Source organism: Halichoerus grypus, chromosome 10 (genome assembly GCF_964656455.1).
Source record: "Halichoerus grypus chromosome 10, mHalGry1.hap1.1, whole genome shotgun sequence".
NCBI lineage: Eukaryota > Metazoa > Chordata > Mammalia > Carnivora > Phocidae > Halichoerus > Halichoerus grypus.
In genome coordinates, this window is record NC_135721.1 from 124,064,847 (window position 1) to 124,080,551 (window position 15,705).

At 48.7% G+C, this 15,705-nt stretch overlaps 1 protein-coding gene across 4 annotated transcripts in view; it reads left to right on the forward strand.

Moving 5' to 3' along the window:
- Nucleotides 1-10,088: 10,088 nt before the first annotated feature.
- SYS1 (SYS1 golgi trafficking protein) overlaps nt 10,089-15,705 on the forward strand; it is a 38,615-nt gene continuing 32,998 nt past the window's right edge. Inside the window, exons 1-4 of one of the 4 annotated variants that reach the window (XM_036114557.2) lie at nt 10,096-10,291; nt 10,505-10,744; nt 12,363-12,430; nt 13,621-14,857. In XM_036114557.2, coding sequence (XP_035970450.1) covers nt 10,583-10,744; nt 12,363-12,430; nt 13,621-13,861 — 471 coding nt within the window. In that variant the 5' untranslated portion in view covers nt 10,096-10,291; nt 10,505-10,582 and the 3' untranslated portion in view covers nt 13,862-14,857. Of the gene's footprint in view, nt 10,292-10,504; nt 10,745-12,362; nt 12,431-13,620; nt 14,858-15,705 lie in introns of those variants that run through there. The other 3 variants (XM_036114558.2, XM_036114560.2, XM_036114559.2) reach the window with 3 other exon arrangements.

Below are 15,705 nucleotides of genomic sequence, written 5' to 3' on the forward strand. Positions count from 1 at the left end.
TCTTAATGGGTTCTTCTTTGGCTCCCACAAAACAAAATGCAGTAATCAAAGGTTTAGTGAACTGGATTGACGTCCCCAATTCCCTACATGGGACTGAAGTAAAACACAACAAAACAAAACAAAAAGCCGACCAAGCAAACAAAAACCACCCGGGTATCAGGGCCAGAGGTTCTTGATTAAAATCCTGTTTCCAGCACTTGCCAGTTAGAGGAAAGTTTGAAAGTCCCTTTGCTCCTCAGTGACATGGAGGATAAAAGACCTATCTCTTGGGGTAATTAGGAGGATGAAATAAGGTGAAGTGCTGGGTACCAAGTCCATGCCCCCTACATTATGGCGCTTCCTTATTTTCTACCTCTGAGGTGGAGGGAGCCTGGGGGGATAGCATGGGCCACACACAGATCCTCCTCCCAGCTTCCTTTCAAGCAAAGAGAAGTGATTCGGGGAGTCAACAGGCAGCAGATGGCTGAAATCTGGCCTATAACTGGGGTAAAACTGCCCCTCTCCCTTTTCTCAGGCATCCTAGGCCAGAGGTAACCGAGGCTGGGTATACACCTGGAGCATCCAGAGATGTCCAACCCAAGAAACTACAACTAACCCTGTCCTTAATGGCCCAGCTCAAGTGCCTCCTCTCCTGGAAGGCTTCTCAAAACCTTCTCACCTTTTCCTTCTAGCGCTCCTCTCTCCTTCCCCTGAGACCCCTGTCACTCCATCTGCCCCTCTCCTTGGGCAAACATCCCTTTCTTTCTTATGTTGGATATTAAGGGCACAGGCTTCAGGGTCAGAGAGATCTGGGCTATAATCCTCGTTGTGTGACCCGAGACAAGACACTTTACCTCTCTGTGCCTCAGTTTCTCTTTAGTAACTTGGGAGCCGTGCATGTTGAGAGTATGGTGCTTAGCACAACACCCACCACAAAAAAATGATACCCGTTTTTATGATCACAGCGGTCTTCCTCTAAGAGTCTTGAGTTGGGGAGCTTTCTTGCCAAAAGCTCCTCACACAAAGTAAGTAACAGGTAATCATGTCACTATTTTCAGAACAGCTGAGAGAGTGGGCGTGGGGCTCTCTCTCCCAGAATGGTGCCAACCCTCTTTGGGCTTCCTCACTCCATGCAAATCTCTCTCAAGCTCCAGATAATGACAGCCTGGAGTTTCCAGAGGCCATGGAATGTCCAGCCTCTGCCTCGCATAACCGCAGAACCTGGGAACACTGGACAAGGAAGGGCCCTCCCAGACCGTTCACCCCAACAGCGCTCCCATTGTAAGACAGGCAAACCAAGGCCCACATGGTGAGTCAGCACCCACCGGAGGGATGGTAAAGAATTCTAAAAATAGCCCCACCCTCTCCATTCACTTTCTCCTTGCTTTGCATTATTTATTTTTTATTTTTTTGTCATAACACTTTCCTCACCTGACATCATGTCTTTATCGTTTTCCTTGTTTATCATCTCTTTCCCCACCAGGTATAAGCTCCATGAGAGCAGGGACATTGTCTTGTGTGTGGATGGATCCCTAGCATCTTGCCCAAGATCTGGCACAGGTCAGTGTCCAGTACATGTTTGTTGTATAGATAAATGAATGAATGCCATTTGGATGTTTGTCCTTAGAGATTCAGACACAGGTATTCACTCATTTGCTCATCTATCCAATAAACATTTGATGAACGTCTTCTCTATGAGAGGTTTTTTGAAAAATCCTGGTGAATGAGACACTGCCCTTGCTCTCTAGCAGCTCCCTGATTAGGGAACAGTAGCCACCAGTGGCTGAGGACCTATCATATGCCAAGTTCTGTGCTGGCAACTTTATGTGCGTCTTCTCTGTATGTGCAGCTACTGCAATTGCAAAGAACCATGTCTCACTCCGGACTCCTTAAGACAAAAGGGCTTGGGGCTTATTAGAAGGATACAGGAGGGCTAAAGACTAAAACAGAAAGGAAGACATCAAGAACTGAGATGACTCCAGGGACTGGCCATCTTACCTCTAGCTTGTAAAGCCTGCATGGTCTTTATTTGAGGGTTTCTCTTCTTCCTCGATGTGTGCCCCTCTCTCTTTGATGGATTTACTCACTCTCTTTCAAGTTTGAGTTGGGGGGAGCAGTCAGTCGGATTGGCACAGCCAGTGGCCTTCATTGTCTCCCAGAGGGAGGATTTTTAGGTCAAACTGCTTCTTGGGTTACTAGTCGGCCTAGAGGGTAAACATCACCTGCCTTGTAACGTATCCTGAACAGAGGGTATCTTTAGTTAGAAGGGAGTGTTGAACATCATCCTCACTCTGACCCCATGAAGTTGGTAGTGTTACCTCTATTTTACAGATGGGAGAACAGGCTCAGAGAGGAGAAATGACAACAAAGCTGTAACAAAGCTGCCCCAGCTGACCTGCACACCCATGATTGAGAAATACATGTCATTGCTGTTTGCAACTGCGATCTGGGGGGGGGGGGGGCTGTTTGTTATGCAGCAACAGCTGACTAATACAGGATTTAAATCAGGTTTCTCTGATTCAGTCTCACTATGTTGTCCCACTGAGTTGATAGCTCTGATTCCTGTTCTCCCCACAAAAACATTTTTTAAGTTTATTTTTTAAATTTAAATTCAATTAATTAACATATAATGTATTATTTGTGTCAGGAGTACAGGTCTGTGATTCATCAGTCTTATATAATACACAGTGCTCATTACAACACACCCTCCCCAATGCCTGTCACCCACTTACCCCATTCCCCACACCCCCCTTCCCATCCAGCAACCCCCAGTTTGTTTCCTAAGATTAAGAGTCTCTTATGGTTTGTCTCCCTCTCTGGTTTTGTCTTGTTTCATTCTTTTCTCCCTTCCCCTATGATCCTATGCCTTGTTTCTTAAATTCCACATATCAGTGAGATCATATGATAATTGTCTTTCTCTGACTGACTTATTTCGCTTAGCATAATACCCTCCAGTTCCACCCATGTTGTTGCAAATGGCAAGATTTCAGTTTTTTTTTTGTTTTTTTAAGATTTTTATTTATTTAACAGAGAGAGAGAGCACAAGTAGGCAGAGCGGCAGACAGAGGGAGAGGGAGAAGCAGGCTCTCCGCCGAGCAGGGAGCCCGATGCGGGGCTCGATCCCAGTACCCTGGGATCATGACCTGAGCCGAAGGCAACCGCTTAACCGACTGAGCCACCCAGGCGCCCCAAGATTTCAGTTTTTGATGGCTGTGTAATATTCCATCGTATATATATATACCACATCTTCTTTATCCATTCATCTGTTGATGGACATCTGGGCTCTTTCCATAGTTTGGCTATTGTGGGCATTGCTGCTATAAACACTGGGATGCACGTGCCCCTTTGGATCACTACCTTTGTATCTTTGGGGTAAATACCCAGTAGTTGCAGTTGCTGGGTCATAGGGTAGCTCTGTTTCCAACTTTCTGAGGAACCTCCATACTGTTTTCCAGAGTGGCTGTACCAGCTTGCATTCCCACCAAGAGTGTAGGAGGGTTCCCCTTTCTCGGGATCCTTGCCAACATCTGTCGTTTCCTGACTTGTTAATTTTAGCCATTCTGACTGGTGTGAGGTGATATCTCATTGTCCCCACAAAAACATTTTGAAGTGTTCCATCCCCAGGAGCAGAGAGGAAGATGCTGGAAAAGAGATTGAAAGATTTGTCCCTGAGAACCTCCTGCATACTTAACTTGAGCTTCCCTTGCGGTCCCCTACTCCAACGGCTAGAGAAAAGCACAGATAATAAAAATCCCAACCATTCACAGAGTACTAGACAGTTCTTCAAAGGAATTTACATACCTCAAACTGTCCCAGAGGGTAGCCAGAGCTGGTATTATTACAAACAGTTTATAGTTGAGGAAATAAAGATCAGAGAGGTGAAGTGAGTTGTCCAGGTTACAAAGCTTCATGTAAACCCGGATGGTTTCTAGCCCTGAGCTACTTCCATACACCCTATTTCCTCTGCGTCCTTGACAGAGACCATCACCTGAGCGCTTACCTGTGGGAGGCATAGCACCATGGGACGCACACGCCACAGCCCTGGGGCTGGAGTGCAGGGAGCAAAGCAGGACGCTTTGAACCCCACTTTACCAACATCCAGCTGAGTTGTCCCGTTCCTCCCAACTTCCCCTGCCCCCCTGAGGTCCTTTCCCCCAGCCTCCATCCAACATCTGGTCAAGGTGGAGATAGTGCAACTATTTTTCTAGATGCGTCAGAAATCAGAATCTGCTCTTTACAAACAGCAAAAGCTGTTGGTGCAGCAGAAATGGGGCAGTGAGGTAAAGAATGTCAGTTGAAGCCTCCTCAGCCATTTGACTTATGACATGGGCAATCCACCCACACCACGGGTCTGTTTCCTCCTCCAACAAATGAGATTCCTCCCATGATGATGGGGCTGTGACAAACCCTGTCTCCTTCCCCTGGCACATCCTTGCCCAGGCTAACTCTACCCATCTTTACAGTCTAGTACTTTTACCACTTCTTCAGAGAGACCTTCCCCTGAGGCCTAACTGTCTTCCTGCCCAACTCCTTTGACATCGCTTCCTTCCCAGCATTCACTACAACTTATATTTCTACCATTCCAATTCTGTTTTCTGGCTTTGTTGTGTAGAAGCTCCCCAAGGGGAGGGACTAAGTCTGTTTTCTAGCACGGGGCCTGCTACATAGTAAGTACTCAATATATTTGTTGGATGAGTGAATGGATGAATCTGCTTTCTTCCTCTCATCCCTCCTGCCTTCCCCCACCTGCCCACCCCACACAGCTCCCAGGGTGTGGTAAGGTGATGATGAACTGTAGGCTGGAAATTCTTGGGCAAGGGCGGATGGCCATGGCCTCCGCTTCTCCCTGTCCCTGCCACACTGGCCTTGCTATTCCGAGAACATGCCAATCTCATTCCTGCCTCGGGGCTTTGCATTTGCGTGCCCTCTCTCTGGAATGTTCTTTCCAGATACCAGTTGGCTTCATCCTTCACTTCCATCACATCTCTGCTCACATGCCACCTCTTCAGGGAGGCCTTTGTTGACTGCCATTTCTGAAATAATCCCTCTCAGCCTCCTTCTTCCATTGTTCTCACCCCCTTACCCCCATCTTCATAGCTCTTCTCACGACCGGATGGTAGGTTTTACATTGCTGGTTGACTTATTTATTGTCTGTCTCCTCCGTGAGAATATACACTCTATGAGGTCGGAGTTTTTCTTTTTACTTACTTTATTCAGTTCCTGGCACATAGTAAATGCTCAGTGAATATTTATCAAATGATTGATTTATTGATTGATGAAAAGGGAGGTGAAGAAAATAGATTTTCTTTTTAAAATAAAGCCCTGAATTCTTCACGTCGGAGCAAGGAATGATTTCTAGGGGGCAGCAGAGAATATAGTACACAGCAGGACCAGGAAGTCTGGGGAGTGGAGCAACTGTTTTCAGAAAATCTCACCTTTCTTCCTCCAGGGGTGTCTTAGACCTGGTAACCAACCTCTGGAAAAAGAGTTCTTTATTCAAGAGAAACAATACCAGGGCGCCTGGGTGGCTCAGTCAGTTAAGCGTCTGCCTGTGGCTCAGGTCATGATCCTGGAGTCCTGGGATGGAGCCCCAGCATCAGGCTCCCCGCTCAGGAGCCTGCTTCTCCCTCTCCAGCTCCCCCTGCTTGGGCTGTTTCTCTCTCCCTCTCTCTCTCTCTGTCAAATGAATAAATAAAATCTTAAAAAAAAAGAGAGAGAGAGAGAGAAATAATACTCCCGGAGGCCCAGCCACCTGCTGGGATCCCTGGCAGCATCTGCTCTCCATAGAGAGATGATTTGCAGAAAAGCACTGACCATTTAGCTTCCTCCTCCAAGCTTCAGGTTCCTCATCTGTAAAATGGGGAAATGTACACATTTACCTCCCTAGGGCTGTTGGGATGATAGGAAGATCGTGTAGGCGAAAGCCCTGTGTGAACTGTAATGTCCAGTGCACTTCCCACTGTGCACTGGGAAGAGGTAGCATGTGGAGTCAGGTTGGCCTGGGGTGGAGTTCCCGCTCTACTTCCCACTGGCAGTGTGGCCTTGGGGAAATGGTGTCCTTTCTCTGAGCCTTGGGTTCCTTATCTGCTAAGTGGGACTATTACTTGTATCTACAATTTACAAGCTTGTTTTAGAAATTAAATAAGCATCAAGTAAGATCATGTAAGTGTCTGGCACAGAGTGGGTAACTCAGCAAATGTTCCTCAAAGCCACACATAGCCCTTAAATACTCTGGGTGGCTCAGTAGGTTAAGTGTCTTACTCTTGATATCGGCTCAGGTCATGATCTCAGGGTCTTGAGATCGAGCCCCGCATCGGGCTCCGCGCTCGGCATGAAGCCTGCTTAAGATTCTCTCTCTCCCTCTGCCCCTCCCCCACCCCCTGCTCCTGCTCTCTCTCTCTCTCTCTCTAAAAAAAAAAAATACTCTGGGTAACGAAGTGTTCTTCGTCTGAAGGAGAAAACAAACAATGATGAGTTCTTTCTCTCCAGTTTCTCTTCTGAGCAAGGAAATCACTGTCCAGAACCCATGCAGAGGACTGACGGCCAAATGCAACCTCCCACATGGAGTTTCCGAAAAGTGTGAGCGCAGAGTTGCATAATCTGTCCCTGAGACACGTGTCTCTCCTGAAGTGTTTTCATTAGACATTCCCTGAAAGGTTTCACGTGAGCGGGCACCCTAGCAAAGGAGGAAGGGAGAGAGGGAGTTGGAGAACCCTGCAGGTGGGGTGGGATTAAGAAAACAAGGTACTGCATTTACTGAGCTCCTACTGTGTGCCAGGCACTGGGCTTACTCTGACATCCACTTAGATCTTTCCCATAAATCTGAGAGATCAGGTGTTACCACTCACACATTCCAAGGGAAGAAATAACAATAATTAATACTGCTAACGTTTACATAATGCTGACTGCCTATCAGGTAGTAGTAGGGTGAGCACATATTTGATCCTCAGGACAGCCCAGGTCATGGGTACTAGTCTCATTGCCATTTTTATAGAGAAGGAAACTGAGATTCAGAAATGAAGTAGCTTCCCCAAGATCACCCAGCAAGATAGTAGTAGGGCTAGGATTCGAATATAAGCGGGGCTCAGAGCCCACAGACTTGTATGAGGACATCCTCCAAGGGATTTATGGGGGGGGGCGTAGATCTGGAAAGTGATTCAAACAAGAGTTGACCTTATAAACCCACAGTGGGAGTTCAGTGTAGAAGTGACGTAAGTGACCAAGTAACCAGAGGCACTCCTCTTCTCTGCACCCAGAGGACAGTTTGTCCCAGCTGTGGCTGTTTGTCATTCAGTCTCTGACCTAAAGTTTAAAAAAAAAATTTCATTCATAAGTTTGGAACCACAAACCCAGCAGCGTGGGAAGGGCCCTTGGAGATCAGCTCTTCTAGTCCAACCCCCTCAGATTACAGATGAAAAAAACCCTGAGGCCTAAAGAGAGCCATGGACATGGCAAGGTCACAGAGCAATTTTCTGTTAGAAGGAGGATTTGGTTTGAGGTCAATTACAGATCATCTTGTTCTGTAATTACCAAATGTTGGCTGTACCTCTGAATCACTTGGGGAGCTCTTTAACTGTCCAGATTTCTGCATTCTGCTTCTGGAGATTCTGACTTTGGTTTGCAACAAGGCCTGGGAATCTGACAACATATGTTCCTCAGCTGATTCAGATGGCACAAGGCCAGGGACTGCATTTGGAAGTTGGAGTCCAATTCTCCTCCTTAATTTTATACTTTGGCATACTAAAACCCAGCAAGGGACTTGCCCCAAGGTCACATGGCAGGTCACTGGGGCCCTAGTTCAGGCTTTGTGATCATTCTTCTCCAGGCTTCCTGTGGTCAGATTCTCAAAATGGGCCAAGAAGGTTAGCTAAGGGAGTTACTGTGGCTTTCCCCAGCTCTTGGTTTCCTTGTTTTACCCAAATTAAGACAGAGGATGGTGCCCCATTTCCCAAGCTGGGAAAGATGGGAATTCAAGAGCTGAAATCCTACAGGTAAAAGGAAACTGCAACAGGCTGTCCTGCAGGCCCGTGGGGCTTTCCCAGAGGCAAGCTCCAGGCTCCAGGAATGACATCACACTCCAGCTATTCAGTGCCCTAACGCCTCAGGCTACCTGTGTTTTCTGTTGCCAGAGAATGGGTAGGGAGGGCCTTCTGTCTGTGGGAGGTGACGGGTGGAGAAGGCCCAGCTGTGACTCTAGTGGGGTCCTGACTCAGGAGGAGCCAAATGTTCTGGCACCTGGAAGGAAGACCAAGCTGCTTTTGGGAACTGAGTCAAACCTCTCAAGCACTTTTCCTGGGCTTCTCCCTACTCCACCACTTATTTCGCTTTTTTTTTCCCCTTCGGGAATGGTTATTTGGGTTTTGGAGTGTGGTGTCTTGGGTTCAAATTCCTGCTCAGTTTCTTATGAGCTGCCTTACCTATGTAGAGTCACACTCCCTTTCTAAGCCTCCGTTTCCTCACTTTTATTTATTTTTTAAAGATTTTATTTATTTATTTATTTGACAGAGAGAGAGATAGCGAGAGCAGGAATACAAGCGGGGGAGTGGGAGAGGGAGAAGCAGGCTTCCTGCCAAGCAGGGAGCCAGACGTGGGACTCGATCCCAGGACCCTGGGATCATGACCTGAGCCAAAGGCAGACGCTTAACGACTGAGCCACCAAGGTGCCCCCGTTTCCTCACTTTTAAAAAGATGGATAATATCCACTTTCTCAGATTGTGAGGATAAAACAAGATCACATATGTATTTGATAAGCACAAGATGTTTTCTCAGAAACAGTAGATCATATGGGTAATCAGTGGACCAGAGGGATTTGAATATATTTTTGTTGATCCAAATTGAGGCGCCTAAAAGAATGGTTAAGCTGGAAAGCACCTCAGAAATCTTTGGGCCTTAATGACTTCCAAACTGGAGTCCAAGGGAACTGTTTACAGTATTTCTAAATGATAAGGGAAACCACATACTTACTCTTGATAAAGTCTCACGTTTCTTTACTTTTGTCTGGAATTGTATCAACTCAAGGTGGTAATATGATTATCACATGCTGTTCAGAAGTTCTGATTGGCAGTTACATGTGTCTTTGATAAGTTTTTTTAATGGGGAACTAATTGTGGAGGGTAGATTGAATGTTGGCAAACGTTAATCATGTCTAAGTCCTCATTTCATAATCAGGGAAGCTGGGGTTTAAAGAGGGAAGTGGCTTGCTAGTCGAGCAGCTAGTAGAGCTGGCTCTAAAACCCACGTTCTTTCCCTGGAATCAGTTACTTCCCTTCTTTCCATTCTGGAGAAGGGGCATCTAGGCTCAATGAAGTTGAGGGGTTTGGGTCGGCTGGGACAGGAATAAAGTGATTCATCAATTTCCTGTTACTCTTTCTCTGTTTTGACTCATTCAGCAAATATTTACTGACTGTGTACACTATGTGGACTCAGAGGAGAAGGCGGAGACAAAACAGTTACGGTGGCAGGCGGGGTCAGAATCTGCTTCCAGGTATGACTTCAGAACCTGTCCTTTTTCTATTTTAAATATATATGTATATATAAATATAAACGGATACCCACGTTATAAAGCACCCACTACTTTGCCTCCTAATAATTAGGTTGGGTCAGAGGGCAGGGATTGTCCTATTCGTACGTGTCCAAACCCTCCTGGCACTCAGTAGCACGAAATCAGCGCTGCGATGTTGGCACGTGAATTCTACTCCTGACTGCCACTAACTCTATGTATTTGAGGCAGTATGTTGCTTTCCTTCTCCGACCCTTAATCATCTGTAAAAACGGGAACAGTGGCAAAGCCCTGTGTGGAAGGGCTGGCTGGTTCACTTAAAGTTATCCCAGTCTTTAACTAGGAGACAGAAAACAGAATCTACATTTAGAGATTCCGTAGTTCCTAAACATCTTTCCCTGGTTCTTGCCCACCCCTCTCCCTACTCTCCAGGTTCCCCGCTTTTCTTCAAGATTCCCCTGTAGAGGGCACGCAAGCTCTACCGCTCTCGTGCCTCACTTCCGTTCGCCTTCACTCTTCATCTTGCGCATGTGCACACTTCGCTTCCCGGCGGCCCGTACGCGGGTCTAGGTGGCTTGGCGAAAGATTGCACCCACTACGCCTGCGCACTCTCGGCCCCGCCCCCTCCACCGCCGTCCCCGGAAACGCTTCCTTCTTACGCCGTCGCTGCAGCTGCCGCAGCCGTCGCTGGACCTTTGCCTCTCTAGGCCGGTAGGGCTACTCCTCCATGGTCCTGTCTGTCAGCGCTGTTTGGGGGGCCAACCGGTGAGACTGGGCCGCGCTCGGACGCTTCGACCCTCGAGTCCGTCACCGGTGAGTGAACCCCAAAGGAGCCTGCGGACGGGCGGGCCTGGGCAGCCGGAATGGGCAGGATTTCTCCTCGCTCTGGCAATGGGTCTGTCCGCCCCGCCCTCACCCCCACTCCCGGAATGGGCTCGCCGCCTCTGTCCCAGTCCCTCCTCCCGGGCGGGGCGGCGTTGCCATGGTGACGGCGGGCTGGCTGAGGCCCGGCGTGTGTCCTCGCAGGTGCCAGGGCGGCCCCGGACCCATGGCGCGGCGGTGCTGACCCAGGCCCCGGGTGGCGGCCGGGCCGCGAGGGCCGGCATGGCGGGCCAGTTCCGCAGCTACGTGTGGGACCCGTTGTTGATCCTGTCGCAGATCGTCCTCATGCAGACCGTCTATTACGGCTCACTGGGCCTGTGGCTGGCGCTGGTGGACGGGCTGGTGCGCAGCACCCCCTCGCTGGACCAGATGTTCGACGCCGAGGTAGGGTCCCCTGGCCGGTGCGGGCGGAGCCTCGGCCTCGCGGGGTGTGTTTGTGGGTCCGACCCCCCCCCCCCGGGATCTAGACGTGGCTGGACCACCATCTCACTTTGTGACCCTGGGAAAGGGACCTCTTCTTTCTGAGCCTCAGGTGCCCCATCCATAAAAATGAAACCACTGACAACAGAGGCAGATTATTAGTACAAAGGAAAGGATCTGGATATCATAAAGAATAAGCTTGTGTTCCAGGCAACCTGATGCATCTCCTCTCTGACACTCTGAAAAAGTGACTTCACTTTCCTGGCCCCAGATTCTCAGGTGCCAAATTGGAGAGGGGGGGTGGATAAAAGAGCATTCATGGGGATATTATGGAAACTGCCTAGAGTATGGGATTGGACCTCAGTTAAAATTACGCTTACTACCTGTGTGATGTGGGGCAAGTGTTGTCCCGTCTAAACCTCAGTTTTCCTGTCTGCAAAATCATGAGACCAGTGGCAGAGCTCGTGGACTGCAATACAAAGAGCCTGTACTTTGGATTCAGGAAGGTTTAGCGTCCAATCTAGGTCCAAATATACTAGCCATGGGACTTTGGGCAGGTTGCTTCACCTTTCTGAGCCTATTTTCTCTTTTGGAAACTGGACAGAATAATTCTTAGCAAAATGTTATGAGGCCCAGAGACCCCAGAGGACCCAGGAAGATGAAAGTGCTTTATCAAGTAATGGAGGGCTATGAGATGGTTGCATCTGAGAAGCAGCTGTGTTGTATGGTAATGAGCCCAGCTCTCGGAGCCAGGAGATTGGGAATGGAATCTTTGCGCCTGCTACTTATTCTCTGTGTAGCCCTTGGGCTAGGTATTATCTGAAAAGAGATAACAGTAATGATAACAATAGCTTTGCGAGGTTGTTGTGAGGATTACAGGAGATTATGAAAGTCAGAGGCCTTTGTAAACTGACAGTGCTGGACAGATGGTATTCAGTAGTATTGTCTCTAGAGTGGTGGACGTTGCACACACACTGAGTGCCCAGTAGTAGCCTCTTAGGAGCCTCTGTCCTCCTGGGAAGGGCCTGTGGGAATTCTGGGCTTTGTTGAAGAGCCATCTCATGCATACGACCTGGAGACCTGGATTCTAGACCAGGGGTTGGCGGACCTTTCCTTAAAGGGCAAGATAGTAAAGGTTTTAGGTCACAACTACTCGACTCCGCCATTGTGGTGCAAAAGTAGCCAGAGATAGTACTAGGCAAATAGGTGTGGTAGGGTTTCCATAAGACCTTATTTACAAAACTAGGTATCTGATTGGTGGGGCCTCAGTTTGCCGAACCCTGTAATAGTCCGTACTCTTGCTGTTTACTTACTGTATCACTTTGGGCAAGTTACTTAATGTCTCCGAACTTTTGCTTCTCCTTTGTAAGTCTTTTCCCGGCTGCTGTTTGGGGTCAGACGAGATACCATAGTGGATGTCTGTGAAAGCACGTTGTTGGAAATAGGCTGCCATACAGACGCAGGGCCCTGTGGTCTTCTGTGTTCTGGGAAGAATGCTTTTTCCTTAGGAGGTCCTGGAGCCTGGAGCTCTGCCAAGCCAAGTCACTTTTCCAGCATATTTCCATTTGTGATTCCCCCTCAGATCCTGGGCTTTTCCACCCCACCAGGCCGGCTCTCCATGATGTCCTTCATCCTCAACGCCCTCACCTGGTGAGTATCACCAGTTTTGCTCTCCAGCTTTTGGGGTCCCAACACTGGAACTAACTTCCTAAATCCAGACATGAGACAGGCTGGCACTTGTTCCTGGGGAGTGGTGGATGAAAGTGGGTGGCAAAAGCCAGTTCTGGGACTGGCTGCATTATAGGGCTCCTTGTATCACGATTTTGCCTTAGCTGAAAAGCTCTTAACATCACTCTGCATGCTGCCTGTGGGATAGCTTCCGTCTCAGATCACTTCCCTGTTGTGGAACGAGGTGAGGAAGGGATTGGACCGGTAGTCAGGAGAAGTCGGTTCTGTTCTTGATCCGTGTGCCATTGGCCAGATTACTTCCCTCCTGTCTAGGCCTTGGGCTCCTCGTCGGTACACCTGAGGGGTTTGACTGGGTAACATTTAAGGCCATTTGTGACCATTGCCTGCCTCTTGAGAGGCAGTTTAGCATAGTGATTAAGATCTTGGCTTTGAATCTCAGCTTTCCCACTAGTCTAGTGACTTTCGACAAGTTGATCTATCTAGGCCCTGGTTTCCTCATCAGTAAAATGAGGCAAATAATATTACCTATCTCATAGTTGTAAGGGTTAAATGAATTCATTCATGGGAAGTACTTAGAACAACACCTTGCACATTACTGTTCTTGACCTTACACTGGAGATTGAAAATGGGTGGGCTGACTATGACCTGAATTTGGCTCCTAGATATGTTCTGTTTGGCATCCCACAAGTGGTGTTTAAAACATTTTTCCACTTAGTTGAAATTCAGGATATTTTATATATTAAAAAAAAAAAATCCAGATTTTTAGCTTCTCTTGAAAAATGGAAAGATCATTTGATTCCAGGCCAGCCTTCCAGTGTGAGGATTTGCCCAGCTGCAAGCAGCTTGTTGTCCCCAGTTTCAATGGCCCGTGTACGCTTCAGGGTGCTGCAATCCCCACCAGTCCCTGGGATTCCCCTGAGTGACAGTTACTATTTCTCATCAAGCTTGTACTTTTGTTTTTCTTCTCCCAGCCTGATTCCCTCCCAGCATTACCTGCTAGCTTTCTCTAGGCATCTAATAATGTAACCCTTGCTTCACACTTCTCTTACTTGCTTCTGACCACTATGCTGTTAGCCTAATTGTCTCTACTCCCCAAATGATCTAAGGTCAGGACAACCCAGTGACAACTCACTGCTGTCCTCTCCCCACAGTGCCCTGGGCTTGCTGTACTTCATCCGGCGAGGGAAGCAGTGTCTGGATTTCACTGTCACTGTCCATTTCTTTCACCTCCTGGGCTGCTGGTTCTACAGCTCCCATTTCCCCTCGGCGCTGACCTGGTGGCTGGTCCAAGCCGTGTGCATTGCACTCATGGCTGTCATCGGGGAGTACCTGTGCATGCGGACGGAGCTCAAGGAGATCCCCCTCAACTCAGCCCCTAAATCCAATGTCTAGAATTGGGTCCTTTGGACACCCGGCTGGGCACTTGGCCCCACCCCCCAACACCTTGGGCTGCTCAGACCCTCCAGTCGAGGTCCAGCCCAGGTCTGAGAGGAACCCTGGAAATGTGAAGTCTCTGTTGGTGTGGGAGAGATAGTGAGGCCCCGTCAAGAAGGCAGGTAGCAGTCAGGACCACAACTGCAAGAATGGCCTCTGTTGGCTGAAGCCTTGCTGTCTGGGAGGTCAGCAAGGGGACCTCTGTCAGGGTAATAACAGAATTGGAACCATGTCATTCTTGAGCCACCATACCTGTCACCAGCCTGTTATTTTAAAAAAGAACCAAATCAAGGATATCTGATTGGAGCAAACCACTCTTCTAGTCATCTGTCTTACCTTCCCGGGACAGCTGTTACCTTTGCCATGTTGCTGAACTGCAGCTATTCTGTTTGGAGAAACGCTCAGTTTCTGGATCTGTAGCCACAGAAAGAGACAGAGGTACAAAGTATTAGGCTGCTGTCAGGGAGAGGATGAGCAGATGGAGGCATCAAGCACGAGGAAAACACACAACCTGTGTCCTGCCACACACCTGTGTGCGCACACCCATGAACCCATGACTGACTTTTTTCCAGTTCTCTCTGCTGGGTCTCCACCTGCTGCCAGCGTTCAACAGAGCAGGCCCTAGGACCCAGAGAAGAGTCCCAGCATCGCTCCTGGTCCACCCCTCGTGACAGAGTCACTGCCTCTTCTCTAGGAATGACTAGGCACCCCAGCTCCCTCCGGACCTCACTTCTGGCAATAGTTCCTTTTTCCTGCCTTCCTGGGAATTCTGCGGTGGGAAGGGTATGATGGGTACCCAGAGACAGGAAGCCCAGCTTTCCAACTCGGGTTGCGCTGATAGTGCTGAGGGAGATAGGAATTTGCTGCTAAGATTTCTCTTTGGGGTGGCATGTCCTCTGTGAGGGGCTTGCAGCTGTCCCTCCTATGTACATAAATACAGTATTTTCCACGGTTCTGCCTGTGCTTACTTTGTCCTGCCATGGTTGGGCCGGTGAGAGCCCTGCACAGCCAGACAGGGAAGCTATAGGGAATGAGTAGGCCACCTTCTCTTCTAGACCCCAGATTGTCCTTCCATTTGGTTGAAATACTAAGTGCAGGGAATTCCTGTGTCCTACCCCCTCCATCTGCGGCCACCTCTGCTCTGCCTTGGGTGATCTGCCATGACTGAGTTTCCTTTTTCTGACCAGTGGTTTCTGAATGTGTTCAGTGGAACGCACTTGGTGTAGACCCACTTGTGTATTGAAACCATCGGTGTTTCTCTTCGGGCCCTTGGGAATCTGCCCAAGAGTGTGGGCAGCTTTCAGCTTGTAGTGTTAGGGCTTCCCAGATGAGTTTTGCTCTCTGCCCACGAAATTTTTTTTCATAGCCCTGCAGAGTAGGGAGGTGAGGCTGATAGGATGAAGGTTTAAGAGTGAATGTGCCTGGCGGGGGGGTGGGGGTGGGGGTGGTGTTGCTGTGGCCAAGCTGGAAAGAAGCAGCTTGTTAATGGGACTTGAATCCTGGCTGCAGGGTCCAGGAGATAAGACCAACTGAGGTGACTTCCCCTGAGTTAGTGGGCTGTCCCCGACACCACAAACCACAAAGGCATGTGGTTAACGTTATTTGGGGAAGGTCACCAGAGCACACGTCGTGTGGCTGCTGTCTCCCTTGGTCAGCTGGGGGCTGGTTGCTCCAGCTGTGTTGGCACACATCTTTGGGAGTTTCCTTCAGAGACCTGTGCCTGTTCTGCATATCTTCTCTAATGATAAATCTTTGCCCCTTGAGTGGTAATTTGGTTTTTGGAAATTGCCAGAAGTCAGGGG